The following is a 14118-nucleotide window of genomic DNA, read 5'->3' on the forward strand; positions in this document are numbered from 1 at the left end:
GTACTTTGTGTTGAAAAGTGCTCTTTAAGTAGTTATTATCATTATTATTATTAACATTCTGATATTCTACCAGTTTGACCAATTATTATTATTTGTAATATTATAATAATAATATATATATATATATATATATATATAATTATAATATTATATTAATAATATTAATGCTAACTGACTTCGTATTCTTTGTGTGTGGTGTGCACTCATACCCTCAACTCCTGCAGAGAGCCATTGGGAGCTAAGATCTTTTCTTTCTCTTTCAATATCTAATAGGATCTTATTTATTATTTTTTATGAAAATTACTTGTTTTGTTATTGGTATTTAAATTGAATTTTGTAATCCCCGGCACAGATAGTTTTGGTTTTGTGTATGATGTCAATGAAATATTGAGAAACAAAAATCCCCCCAAGGAGCTCAAAGTCACGTGAACAGCGTGCGTCATGACGTCAGGCGGACGCGTCGGGAAAGATGGCAGCGTCCTTGAGAGGCATGTTTATGCAGAAGCGGTGTTCAACATGCTGAGCAGCTGGAGATGTGAGGAGCTGAGCTGCTGACAGCGACACACGAACATGGAGAGGCAAGAGTTCGTCGCCTCGCTGGTGGTGAGGCGCTCATATTATACACAGTGTTAGTGTAGGTGTCCATGTTGCTAACAGCTAACTGCTATTGTAACCGGAAGTTATTCATTTAAGCTGCTTATCATTAACCAGTGTGTAAAAAACAGTGTCAGACAGAAACAATGACTGTGGCCATATGTTCTGTCGTTTGTGAAAACCCGCTCACACACAGTGCAGGTCATTGGAGCGGAAGACAACCTGAAGACAAACGATGAGAGTTTAATGACACTGACTATGGACCGTTGATTTGATTTCCACACAGATATTTCACCTCACTCCTGTTCATGGTCACCCCCACTGTCAGTATGTCAAGTCTCAGAAGATGTTACTGTAGAATGTCTGAGAAAATCAAAGGCAAAGTTTTCTACTTTTTCATTATGACACTCATAACGTGCTTATAGTAAATATTATTTAAAAGTGGTCCTTGAGAGGTGACACAGGTTTTTCGCCTCATTCTTCTTCATGGTGACCCCCACTGTCTGCATGACAAGTTCCTAAAACTTATACTGTAGAATTTCTAAGAAAATTAAAGGTAAAGGTAAAGTTGGCTACTTTTTCATTATGGCACTCATAACTTGCTCATATTCATATAGTTTTGAATCATTGAGAGGTGACACAGATATTTCCCCTCACTCCTTTTCATGGTGATCCCCACTGTCTGCTTGTTGAGTTTCAGAATATTTTGCTGTAGAATTAAAGGTAAAGTTGGCAACTTTTTCATTATGGTACTCATAACTTGCTCATATTAAATACTATTTTGAATAAACCCTGGAGAGGTGATGCAGATTTTTCACCATTTCACTATTTCTATACAGACATTTTTGTCTCAGGCTGTTGGAGGCGGCAACGCCCCGTATTGACCTGCAGGCACTGCTCCTAACGATGCACAATGTTGCCTCATTTCTATTGGATGTGTAATTTGTTAACGTTTTATTTAAAGGTTCAGTGTGTAGAATTTAGTGACATCTAGTGGTGAAGTTTTATGTTGCAGCTGAGTACCCCTCACCTCACCCTCCCCTTCTGAACATGGAAGAGAACCTGTGGTAACCTTCAGTTGTCGTAAAAACTCAAAAGGGTATAATTTGTCCAGTCTGGGCTACTGTAAATAACATGGCGGCCTCCATAGGGAGGACCCGCTTCCTATGTAAATATAGAGTGTTTGTTTGCGGCTATATTCTGATATGAAATATTTAATTTTACAGACTAAACAATGCAGAAAAGTTGTGCATTTGTGTTTTATATTGTATATAAAAAAACGTGTTTTATTAGTTTTCCATATTTAGTTGTTTGTGTGTTTTTCTTTCTTTTTTACTTATTGTTATTGGAATGAAACCCCTGATAAAACTGTAAGCATATCAATTAATTTCTTTGTCATAAGGGTTTGATAATGAAATCTTAGGAATAATAACAACATAATTTATTTCTTAATATATATTTATCGGCCAATATATCTGTATCCCACATTTTTTCTTACTCCTTCAGTACCTGCATCAGCTCCAAAAATCCATTTTGGTCAGGCTCTGCTTTTTACTATATCAACGATGATATGACAGTGTTGTTTATTGCTTTTTGTGCTGCCACCAAACAAACCACTGAATGCAGATTTAAATACACGATCTGAATACTTGTTCCGTCACTGGTGGAGTGTGCAGTGCAGCTCTGTGTCTGACATAGTGATTGAAATGTCCTCAGGCTGGAGGCTGTGCAGGGATGTGTGTGGATCTGACCCTCTTCCCTCTGGACACCATTAAGACCAGACTGCAGAGTCAGCAAGGTTTCTATAAGGCAGGGGGCTTCAGGGGCATCTACGCAGGGGTCCCATCTGCTGCGGTCGGCTCCTTCCCCAATGGTAAGACAATCACTGATAGCCGGAAATGTGTTCTGATGTGAAGGACGTTCTCCCAGAGGTGGAGACTGAACAACAAAGACTCTTCTTTGTGTGGGATCAGATTGAGGCTCAACCTCTGTGTTGATCGCAAAATGCAGAGTAACTGTTTGAGTTTGGTGTCAAGAGCTTGTTTTAGCTGTGACACATTCATTTACTTGGTTTACTCATCAGGCCTCAAGTCACAGCACAGTGATAATGACACAGTGATAATGACACAGTGCAACTCTGCAGACTTGTTTGTGTCGTTGCTCAGATAAGTGTAATAATCCACTTAAAAATGTGTTTTATTTCTTTGAGGTTGGATGCAAATACATAGTCAGTTTCAAACCATTATAGCAACTATAAATAAACCTTTTTCATCCATACGATTGCATTATGCACCATTAACACAGTAATTCCAAGCAGATCTCTGAATGAAGGAAATTCTAAATTTAATGAACGACATTGGATTCAGACAATTCTATTTAGTGTAGGGTACAAATACAAGCAGTGGTATTTGATTATCAATAGCTCATGTAATCAAAAAGTCGCACAAATCTGTTGATTATTATGGATCTGTATAAATAATCCTAAACTCAATTGTAAGCATAGTATCAAAGAAAAAATGGAAAAAGATGAGATGTTGGAATCCCATAATATGTGTATATATACATATGCTTATACTATATATGTGTATATGGAAATAGTTTGTTGTAGTTTGCAAATTAAAGTTTGAACTTTTTCCATATAGACACACTTTCTTAGCTTTACACACACACACACACACACACACACACACACACACACACACACACATACCTCAGTGTCTCCCCTGTCAGTGGTAGTGAGGGATATTAATTGCTGTATGGTGGATGACTAATGGGCCTTAAATGGCTGTGGTTCTGCTTGGTTTCAGCTGCTGCTTTCTTTGTCACCTACGAAGGCACAAAGTCCCTGCTCAGCGCTGGCGGAGCACTAGCAGCGCCACACATGGCACCTGTCACTCACATGCTGGCCGCCTCCCTTGGTGAAGTAGTAAGTCTGTCTGTCCATCACTGTCCCAACTTTTGTCTCCTCTTGTGGATTTGTACTCTTGTTTCACTGTACAATTTTAAATCATGTTAATATAAGTCTTGTTGTTTCTTTCCCACTACTCCCAAACGAACACCACGCCTTTCAGATTTCACAGACCACTATATAAGGGTGGGCAGCAGGGGAAGGGTGGGGGCGGGGGTATGTGGTTTTGGCTGTAGGCCCCAGAGTCCAGCTGGGTGAGTTAAGGGGGCTTCCTCTGGACAGTCCTAGCATTTCCCCTCCACCAGCTGGGTAAATAAGATCTCATTACTGCATACTGACTCATGCACTTTCCCAGCTCAGGCCCCCTGACTCTGCCAATTCAGACCGGGGAATTTGGACTTGAAAGCAACGAGGAGCAATTTCCTCAGTCCGTCCCCTCCCGATCACTCGCAGGGAACCGCAGTGAGTCTGAGCCATATGGGGTCCATGGGTAGTCTCAATGGCATGAAGTGGGGGGTGGCGTTGAGGGATTGGGTATATGGAAAGAGCGATGCCCCCCTAGTATACCAACACAGCTTCCTGTAAAATGCTAGCTTGTCAGTATTCATGGCTTTTGGATGGATGTAATTTAGCCAAGTTTTGCATGTTTATGAAATGGGATTATTCCACTCATACCCAGCCCTAGTATTTTCACTAGGGCCGGGTGCCAATCTGGTTCCTTCAAGTACCGTCCAGACTGAATCACAATGCAGATTTCGGTGCCTCATTTCGGTGCCCGAGCTCAGTACTGAAATAGTTGCCCTGCTCACAGGCAACATTAACATCACCCCACATGTCTAGTTGACATTACACTTGACTCTGGTGGCAAAACACTCTCTACATGGCTCTGACAGCTCGTGGCGTTAGCCTACACTTAGCTGTTAGCTAGCTCACACTTGTCGACCTGACAAAAAATGTCCCTAAAGCTAAACAATCAAAAGTGTGGCTGTATTTCACGTGAAAGGATTCCGACACTGGGACGTGCAGCAAATGTTTGAAAATGGTTCCGTGTAAAGGGAGGAACACGACAAACTTAATGAAGCACCTGGCAACACAGGACACATTTGAAAGCCGAGGGATGTTTCACTGCTTGTGCCAAGCACATCAGCCAACAGTGTGGGCGTCGCTGACCCCGGTGGTGGGGAGACAATTCTTGAGGAGTTTGGAGTATTCCACTGTACTGAGCGCTGAAACTGTTGTTTAGTGTTAAATTAGTGTGGTTGGATGAGGTTTTATTTGGTATGTGATTATTATGTGCACTTGTGTATATTTGTATTGTTAAATTTAGCAAACTTTAAACCGTTTACAGTTTAATTTTATTATTGATTTTCATTTTGGGCTTTCTTTAAATAAAAAAATGTAAGTTCTGGCATCGTTTAGGCAACAGAACCATTCTAAAATTATCTATTTAGATCCAGTATCAGAAAAAACAAACAATACCAAACCATGTTTTTCCTTGGACTTAAGTTGATCTTGGTGTGTCACAGTGTTGAAGAGGAAACCATGTTACTCTCAGATCAGCACAAATAATAAGCATAACACTTAGTTTATGTCCGGTACTTGTCACAAACAATATGCCAATTATTGCAGATACTGTATAAGTTTAACACAGATTGGCACAATTTTCAACTTTTTGTTTGTGGCCCAGCACTGATGAGAATGAAAGGTGAGGCTGAGGTTGCAGCTACGTTTAACCCCTGTTCCTCCTGTTCTGGATTTGAGCACATCAAATGCACAAATCCTCGGAGATGAGCTGAGCAGAGCAGGGGAGGGACCCCTCAGCATCCAGGCAACTGGATACGTCTTGTTCAAAGAGCGTAATCTCAGGGCTTAGCCATGAAAGGTTTACCCCAGTGCTGCCCCGAGTCTACGCAAGGCCTATATGTCTGCTCTCTGATGCAACTGCTGCCACATATGGTTCTGCATCTCCTTACTCATCGTTAATGAATTTTAATTAAAAATGATTGCACTTAGGGTCTAACAGGTGATGGCAGCCAGACTAGCTGGGGTGCAATAGATCTGTTATGTCTGGTGCTGCGGCAATCTGTCGATTAATCAATTAGCTGATAAGAGAAATGGAAGGTAATCAGTTGACTGATTGTTTTGGTTGTTTATCAAGTAAAATGGCAGGAGTTGTCAGGTTCTCGCCTCTTAGGTGTGGAAATTTGTGGCTTTTAAAAAACGTTATACCTTTTGGTTTCAGTAATTGTTTATTAGTTCAGTCTTGGTAAGCCTTATCAAAATCCTGGAAAACCTTTCAATGTTATGATGAAAATAAATGATAAAAACTAATTTGAATACACTACAGCATGTTTCTTCTGTTTTTGCTGGTGTGATTAGCAGGCAGATAAATATTTTTAACACTGGATCATTTCTTCTAAAAAAACGTTTTCCTTTGCGTTTGGGCCTCTCGTCCATAAGCAAACATTTTAAAGATTTATCCAAATGCCTTCCAAACAGATTTTCAAAAACTACTAATTATTATTATTAGGTTCTGTGTATCAGCGATTAAATATAAGACGGAGTGTTTCCATCACAGGAAACGATGGTGTCACAGCTCACTTTGCACATGCCCACTGTTTCTTTGTGTAATGAACTTGCACCAGAATCAACAACACAGTCATTTTTGTGTATTCTTCTGAACGGAGATAGTTTGTAAAATGAAGGGGTGTGATCAGATATATTTCTTTAAATGGAAGGGAAAAATCTGTCAAAAATAATCCATAGTCGTGTGGACAAGGTGTGAATCAAATAAATCTGGATGAATGTTCATCAATATATTATCGTAGAAAATGTTCTCTCCTCTCTGTCCTACCTCAGTTAGAATCTGAATTATTCAGCACAAATCACATTGATGCCAACATTAATGTAGACTCTTAACAGATTTTCATTAGCATTATGTTTCATCTTCCACTTTGCGTAATTGTTCTATTCTGCCAATGTTAGACAGCGCCACATGTTTCCAGTGTGTTTCTCTCTGGCTCTTCCTCCTGCTTGTCTTGCGCTAGGTGGGAGCAGCTGGTAGCTGGCAGCTTTTGACACACAGGAACTTAAAGAAGAAGAAGAAGCAACTTTTTATTCGGGTCTGAATTCACCAGTCAACCCCTTCATCAGCCCATGCTCCTTTCCCCAGGGGTCTATTTAGTTGTGTTTAACCAACTGTTTCCACTCAGCAACATTCACAGCAGAAGCTTTATGGGAGTTATTGCTTTGCTAATCCCATCCACAAGCCTCTCTGGAAGATGTGCTCGAGTTGGCACTAACTTACTAGATGGAGACTTCATTCAAAGCCTATAATGATTGTACCACAGGGAGTTGTAGCTCCAGATGAAGCCATACGCTCTGTGTTGGAGTTTGGTGCAGCCTGTAACCAAACATTTGTCCTGCGAAAACTGGCCTTTTGTGAGATAAAACAAACTTCCTGTTGCCCATATAAAACAAAGACTGTTGATAAAGATGGGCGATGCATCTCCACTTACTCCCACAATCCAGAAAGAAAGCCAAAACATCCCAAATATGAAAGCTGCCATCTTGTGCCGATGTTGTCATCTGGAGCCAGAGTCTATGCAGTAGTGATCGAGGGGAATCGAGCCACAGCAGCGAGGTCCTGCCGATATAAGCGCCTGACCACACTGAGCCATTCTCAACTGTCAAATGACATATAACCTAATTTTAAAAGAATCAGATAATTAATTTACAACCAAACTAACCAGAAACAAATGAGCACTTGAACATACAGTACATCAGCGTGATAAGAACAACCTACAATGACAGAAACCATGATGATCTATATGCAGCCAGCCAAGAGGGGGGGCGATCAAGACGCTCATGTTTGTTGAGCTGTCACCCCGTCCATCTTTATATATAGAGTTAATGATATAAGATGTGACCCTGGTAACAACTGCATCACAGGAGAACACAAATTAATAATAATGAAAATGATGATGATAATAACAATAATTTATTTCTATAGCACTAATCCAAACAAGGTTACAATGTGCTTAACAAAATACATGGTGATAAAACCACAGAGAACAAAATAGACAAATAAAATAAGAAGGATAATATAAAAGAAAATGATTAAAACAAACCACATCCATTAAACCAGTTAGAAAAAGGACATTTAAATGCTATCCCATTAAAAATAATTTAAACAATGATTTAAAAACTGGTAAAGTGCTGGTAAGTCAGGCTCAGGCTGATAACAGTTACTCTCAGACTCAGGTTTTACAGAATTATTGAGCTGCACTTGAGTAGATAATGTAGAAATTTGCTTAAGCTTTTGGGTGGCTCTCACAGGTCACTTTTATATGAACCTACCTAACTCCTGGTGTAACTTGTACCCAAAGGCAGGACACAGAGGAGGAAAGTCAAAAGTTGCAAAGAGAAACAACAAGAGGGTCAAGACAATGAGAGAAATCCTCTCCCTGGTGTTTGTGCGACTGCGGTGGCGCGATGCTCCCATAAAGAATGTGTAAGCTGATGGCGTCTGTCAGGCTCTAGCAGGCTGTTATCCAGCCATTAAATCAGATTTATCTTCATTCCCATTCGCTCGACGTCTGCCCTGAAAGCTCATTTGTCAAGGCACCCCCTCTCACCACCACCACCGCCACACGTCTGTGGGAGGATGTACTGGAAAATACAGTGTGACATGACAAGATAGGGGGACAGAGAGAAGGAGGAAGCATGTGGGGGGAGGTTTTTTTTGCGGGGGGGGGGGACTGGCAGCCACTTAACTTGGCACCGAGAAATAATCCATGCATCGCCTTTGAGCAGCGCCACGCTCTGTGATTTATTGGCTGTTGTTTCAAAGTTGGAGACACTCGGCGTCCTCATCTCTTCCCCTTTTCTTCATGACCTTTTTTTTCTTCCCTCTCCTCCTTGCTTTTCTCTTTGCCGTCCCATATTTCAGTCTCGGCGATGCTTTTCCACGAATGGGCTTAAGATCAAAAACCCAGAAAAGTCCTGGGACTTTGGTGCTGATGCAGTCTGTGGCACATGCTGTGTTTCATAGGGAGAAGTGCAGATTTTGTTGTCTATACAAGCTTTACTGTATTGCCACTGAGATTTATCTTTAATGCAGGGTTCTGGTTTTGAGCTAAGTAATTCTTAAACAAGTTAAGTAAGGGATTAAGCTGTTTAGCCTATTGGATCGTGCATTGCTCACAATGTATTGTATAATTGAGTGTATAAGGTGAAGATATTCTGACGCGCAATAATGTTCCGCTCTGTTTTTCTCAAAAGAAAATTGCAGTTTCTTTAAATGTGTGACTGCAGCACTTTCTCTTTAGCAAATCACTTGTGAGTGTAGTAAATTTTAATGACAAGGTCCAAAACAGTTGTCTGTTTTTCTTACCTTTTGTCTCCCTGCAGTGTTTAAACGGTAATCTCTCTCTCTCCACTACGTCCTGATGGCCATGGGCGGTAAAAGAGGGATGGTGGGGTGGACAGAGGGATGCAATGACTCAATCTGCAGATTGATCCGTTGGCTATACAGATAATGTGCTCTGAGTCCCTGCTTATTTCCCAATTCCTGCCGTGGTTTAGCCAGTGATTGAGCACCAGCATCGTACTTTGCTGTCTGGCGGGCAGCGCTGGAAATTGAAAACACGCTCTGTCATTTGGATTAACAGCAGCAGGCTGAAGGAAACTGAAAGGCTCCGATCAGAGGCAGACAGCCTCCTAATTAATGCTGCTTGGTGAATCCAACAGCTTGTAAATAAAGATGAATTGTAGCAGGAATTTAAAAGGCTGCCAATGGGTTTATAATAAGTTTACAAGCCAGAGGGAAGAATTGAGAACGAAGGGCGAGCGAAGTAGGTGAAGAAACAGACGTCTGTCTTCCTGACAGCCTTCCACCTGCAGCCCCTCTCAAAACGTGAGGTAACAAGACTGATTTCTAATGAGGGACATCTTCCTAAATCTTCTATTCTCAAAGAGGATGCAGCTCAGACGTTCCCCAGCCGTATATATTTTATCACGGCCTGATTCATCACCAGCAATTCCACCGTTTTGCTGAGATCTGAAATGGCCTCAGAGACTTCACACTTTTTCTTCTCTTCACTCAACATTCTCCTCCCCACCCCCTCGACGTGCAAATTACTCCCAAATAAACAATGTCCCTAATTTATTTGGTATAATCTCAGCCTCATTCTGCCTTCCCCTCTGTTGTGACAAGAGAGGAAAGGCTGTCTCCACTCCATGCCCTCCATCCAATTACGTCAGTAATTACTTGTCATAGCCACTTTCTTTCTGTTTAGCCGCCTTATTCTTAGCCCTTTGGAGAATTGGTTTGGGGAGAACATGATGTACAATGTATTATAAATGGTAACTTGACCAAAGGGAGGGCAAATGAGATCTCTGAGATGGATGCAGCCAGCTTGGTTATTGCAAGGGAGGTGATGCAGGTGTAGGTGTTGCCACTTGGTGGTGCTCTTGCACTGCAGTTTGGCTGCAGCTGGAAGTTGGGCACACTCACCTGAAATACCAATGAGAGGCGCAGTGAAATCTTCCCAGAAGCTCATGCAAGTCTTTTGTTTTTGCTCGTATGTAGAGAGACTGAGGTTTATCTGCTCACTGTGTTTTGAAAAGAGGGGTTGCGTTGGCCGGCAGCAAAAACACTACAGTGCTGGAAAAAATAAAGCTGTAAAATGGTACAAATAATCTATAGTGCACAGGGATTTTGGAGATGCAGAGCAAATACTTTTCCTTTTGATGTTCGAAGGTTATGTCAACTCAGTTTGAGATTTCGCTTGACTTAGCCTCTCTCCTGTGCACTCCACAAAACTTCTCGTTCTGGCTCGTGAGGCGTCCTTGGTGTCTGGCAGAGGAGCCGACAGAGAGGACAAGCAGCTGACAGAAATGAGCCCTTGAACAGCTGTCCAGGCAGCCTCCTCTCTGCTCCCCTCGCCATGGAGAGCGGAAGAGCCTTATCCTCTTGGGCCCCATCCCTTCTAAAACTTCTGCTGGGGGCCCAAATGCGATATCTGAATGGAGAAGGAACACAGCAGAAGAAAGAGCCATTTCATCTTTGTTACAGTGGCTCTATCACTCTCTCTCTCTCTCTCTCTTTCCTCCTCCCTGCTTCACTTTGGTGTGGCGAGGGTGGCACCAGCAGACTGGCAACTGTATGACCGAGGGGAGTCACAGCAGGGGGTGGCTCACCAATCGCTCTGTAAGATTGCTCGCTGTTAGCCGGTATTTCCGCTCTGATGCAGGATAAATGGGAAATCAAGTCGCCAGGTGGGCAGCTGTGCCTGCCTGTCTTTAGGGCGATGAGAGTTATGAAGCATAAATATTCACGTCTGTCTTCACTAGCTGTTGGCAGTCCATATTTTTGTTGACATATGGTGGATGGGTTGTAACTTGTGGCGGGGAATGTGGATCTATCAGTGTTTGATGGAAGTTGTTTGGACACAGTCAGCCTGATAAATCTTCTCAGTTTTCATGTTTGCAACTTGCTTCCTTCTTACTCATTTTGTTAATTGGCTCAATTGCACATTATCTAAAACCCTTGTTGTCATGGCCACCTGCCACAAAGCAAAAACACTATCATACACCAGCAGTGCACCTCGTGCAGTGGTGTGTAGGCCAGTGAGTGGTCCCCTTGTTCACAGGTTAGTGCAGTCAAATGCAATATGTCTACAATATTCAAAACCCTTAAGATGGACACTACTGTAGATTGAGATCATAAATATGTGCTTGTTTGTTTAACTCATGCTCTGTCCATTCTGTAGGTGGCGTGCCTTATCCGGGTTCCCACAGAGGTGATCAAACAAAGGGCCCAGGCCTCTCCCTCATCCACCACCCACAACATACTGCTGGGGACACTCAGACGAGAGGTACACAGCAGTCAATGTCCCTTTCTGAAGGGATTATTCTGGTTTAATGCAATTTTGTTCTATATTTTTGTGTTCTGGTAATAATAGCACTGTTGGGGCAAGAGGTCATCAGACGATCAAACAAATCTAACACAAAGGACTAAATTCTGTGATATCCACTAAAAGTTCAAGTTTATAGGACACGTGACCACATCTGAAAGCAAACGTATTTGTCGCTGTTCAGCAAGGCCGTGTTGTAAGGGTCTATTGTGGACACTGTTGCACAATCTCTCTATAGTATGCATTATACTATGTTCTCTAATTGGTCGTCTGCTTTGGAAAGTACTAGAAAATGTCCAATGTCAGAAAGGTGTTGGAACATGATTTTAGATGCTGGTCAACTATCGGACAAGTGCTCTGACTGGACCATATCAGCATCTTTCTTTTTTAAAGTTATTGTAGGGTATTTTACCTTTATTGATAGGAGAGTAAGCAGGAGTTGAGGGAGAGTGGGGAAGGCGAAAGGACGGGTCTGATATGCAGGTCGTCCTCTAGCTCACCTGGTAGCGTGGACGCCCATGCCTCAACTGTAATCCAGCTCGCAGCAGTTACTTAAAATATGTGTCATCATGAATAATATAAAATAGAATTATGAATATTAGAGGTTGTAATAATCCAGAATTATTCTGGAATCATATTTTGTTTTCACATATAATTTATACGATTTTTTGACTTGATTGGTTTGAAATTTTGTTATAAAATGAATATTTTTTATATGCTCTGCTTGCTTTTTTAACAATACAAATGTTTTGAATATTTTATGATATGAAATCAAATGCGTGTCTGTGTTTGTGAAACTTTGTTTTCTCTGAGCAGGGTGTTCGAGGCTTGTACAGAGGATTCGGGAGCACAGTTCTCAGAGAGGTAGGATTAATTCACATTATTTTTGTGGCTGTCATTCACTTGTGATAATGATCACAACCAATACTATCTGTTTTAAAGCTGATCGCACACATTAGTTCAGTTTCAGTCGTCTATGAGGGACATCTCACAAATTCTAATGAAATCAATTTAATGGGTTTATAGTAAAGACAACAACTTGACTGCTTGAGGTCTCTGTAGTGAATTATTACTGACAGAGCGGATGAATATTTCGTCTTTCCACTCTTCTGACAGAAGACATGTTAATTTCTCTTGCGCTTTATTGAAGTTGGAAATATTGATTTACAGGTTTTTTTTTCTACCACTTTCATTTCATTCAATTACTTGTTGGAGACACTCTCCCTCCTATTGGAAGCACATCTGATTAATTAATGCAATTAGTTGCGTTATAAATGCAAAACAAAACAAGGATAAATGAGCACTGCGCTGCACTCACCTTTTTGTAATGAGAACAACGCTGGACTTCTTTGATTCATGATCTTGTGTTTAATTGCACCTGCAGTGCATGATAACGCAAAATAATTGTAGTGAAAGCTGCATTGATCTCGCACTTTTGGCTCCTCCCCTCCATCCTGCTAAGATTCACTGGAAGTTGAAAAGACAGATGAAGAGGGAGAAAGGAGTATTTGAAGGTGACACCTGTCTTCCCATCCTTTTTTTGGGGGGAGGTGAGAGAAGGTGCAATCGAGTCCCCTCCGCTGTGCTGGCCTGTACTTATTTTCTGCCTCACTAAACTGATGTTATTCACGCAAATTCCATCTGGACAGCCAGGGAAAAAAAGGACAACAAGACACTGTGATTTCTCTGAGGGGCTCTGAATAAATGAATACATTTGGAGGCTGGCGCACGGCCTGTATGCATACTAACACTGGCAGATGAAACGTGGCGGCGGTGGCGGCAGGGATTTGGGGCGCAGGAACAGCAAAGGAGGCTCTGCAGTGACGCAGCGACGTGTGTCGAGAAGGTAATTCATTTTCTCTCGGCCTCCTTCACTATCCACATATCTCGCTCCTATTGGCAAATCGACCCTGTCAGGATAAGTTTGTTTATGTGTTATGGCGTGCCTCCCAAAGCCCCCCTTGTCTGGCCCACTAATTGGAGTGCTCTCTTCATTAGGCATTTCTGCTGTGCATGGTATCACATTCGTCACTGGTTTGGAGTTGTCAAATTTGGAGATTGCGTTCGCCCTGTAGCACCACCAATCGTGATTCATATCATCGCACCTACCATGTTGAATTTTACGCCGCACACCCCTGAGAGGCCCTAACTTTCATTTAAAATCTCCATCTGGACTATTGACTCATTTTTACTTTTGCCCCACATTAAGCTTGACTGCGGTCCACTATGTGAAGTTGTCGGGAAAGTCAGCACCTTTTAGGTTCCAGCTGAAAAGAGCATGAAATCAGTGAGATTCAGATTTTGGTGAATAAAGTTGTGTTGCTGTGAAAGAGTTTTATTCCGCAATGAAAGAATTAAGTACATAATCATCAACAACAGAGCCAGACTTTGTTCTGGTCTTTCTAAACCCCCAAAACCCTTAAGATATGAGCAGTTAATGTTTTGTGGGTATAAACCTCATTGTATTTATTGTACAACAATATGTCATCATCTAGTGATGTCTGTCATTTTGTCAAGATCTCTAAAGTTCACGCTCTCGTTGAATTCATATTTTTCCTCTCACCACTAGATGGCATGCTTAGATTAGCACTGCATCACATTTCTACACCTGACTTTTTCCTGTTTCCACTCCTCACCCCTCTCTTTACTGTATCCCCCCCCCCATCTCTCTCTCTGCTCCCCCACAACACCAATCCA

General features: G+C 41.7%; 1 protein-coding gene across 2 annotated transcripts in view; it reads left to right on the plus strand.

Annotated features, from left to right (window-relative positions):
• Nucleotides 1-448: 448 nt before the first annotated feature.
• The window catches only part of slc25a26 (solute carrier family 25 member 26), a 55135-nt gene continuing 41465 nt past the window's right edge, over nucleotides 449-14118 (plus strand). For both annotated transcript variants that reach the window (XM_035152803.2, XM_035152804.2), the window contains exons 1-5: nucleotides 449-603; nucleotides 2311-2467; nucleotides 3402-3520; nucleotides 11278-11382; nucleotides 12238-12285. In XM_035152803.2, coding sequence (XP_035008694.1) covers nucleotides 571-603; nucleotides 2311-2467; nucleotides 3402-3520; nucleotides 11278-11382; nucleotides 12238-12285 — 462 coding nt within the window. In that variant the 5' untranslated portion in view covers nucleotides 449-570. The remainder of the gene's footprint in view (nucleotides 604-2310; nucleotides 2468-3401; nucleotides 3521-11277; nucleotides 11383-12237; nucleotides 12286-14118) is intronic.

Source organism: Hippoglossus stenolepis, chromosome 3 (assembly GCF_022539355.2).
Source record: "Hippoglossus stenolepis isolate QCI-W04-F060 chromosome 3, HSTE1.2, whole genome shotgun sequence".
NCBI lineage: Eukaryota > Metazoa > Chordata > Actinopteri > Pleuronectiformes > Pleuronectidae > Hippoglossus > Hippoglossus stenolepis.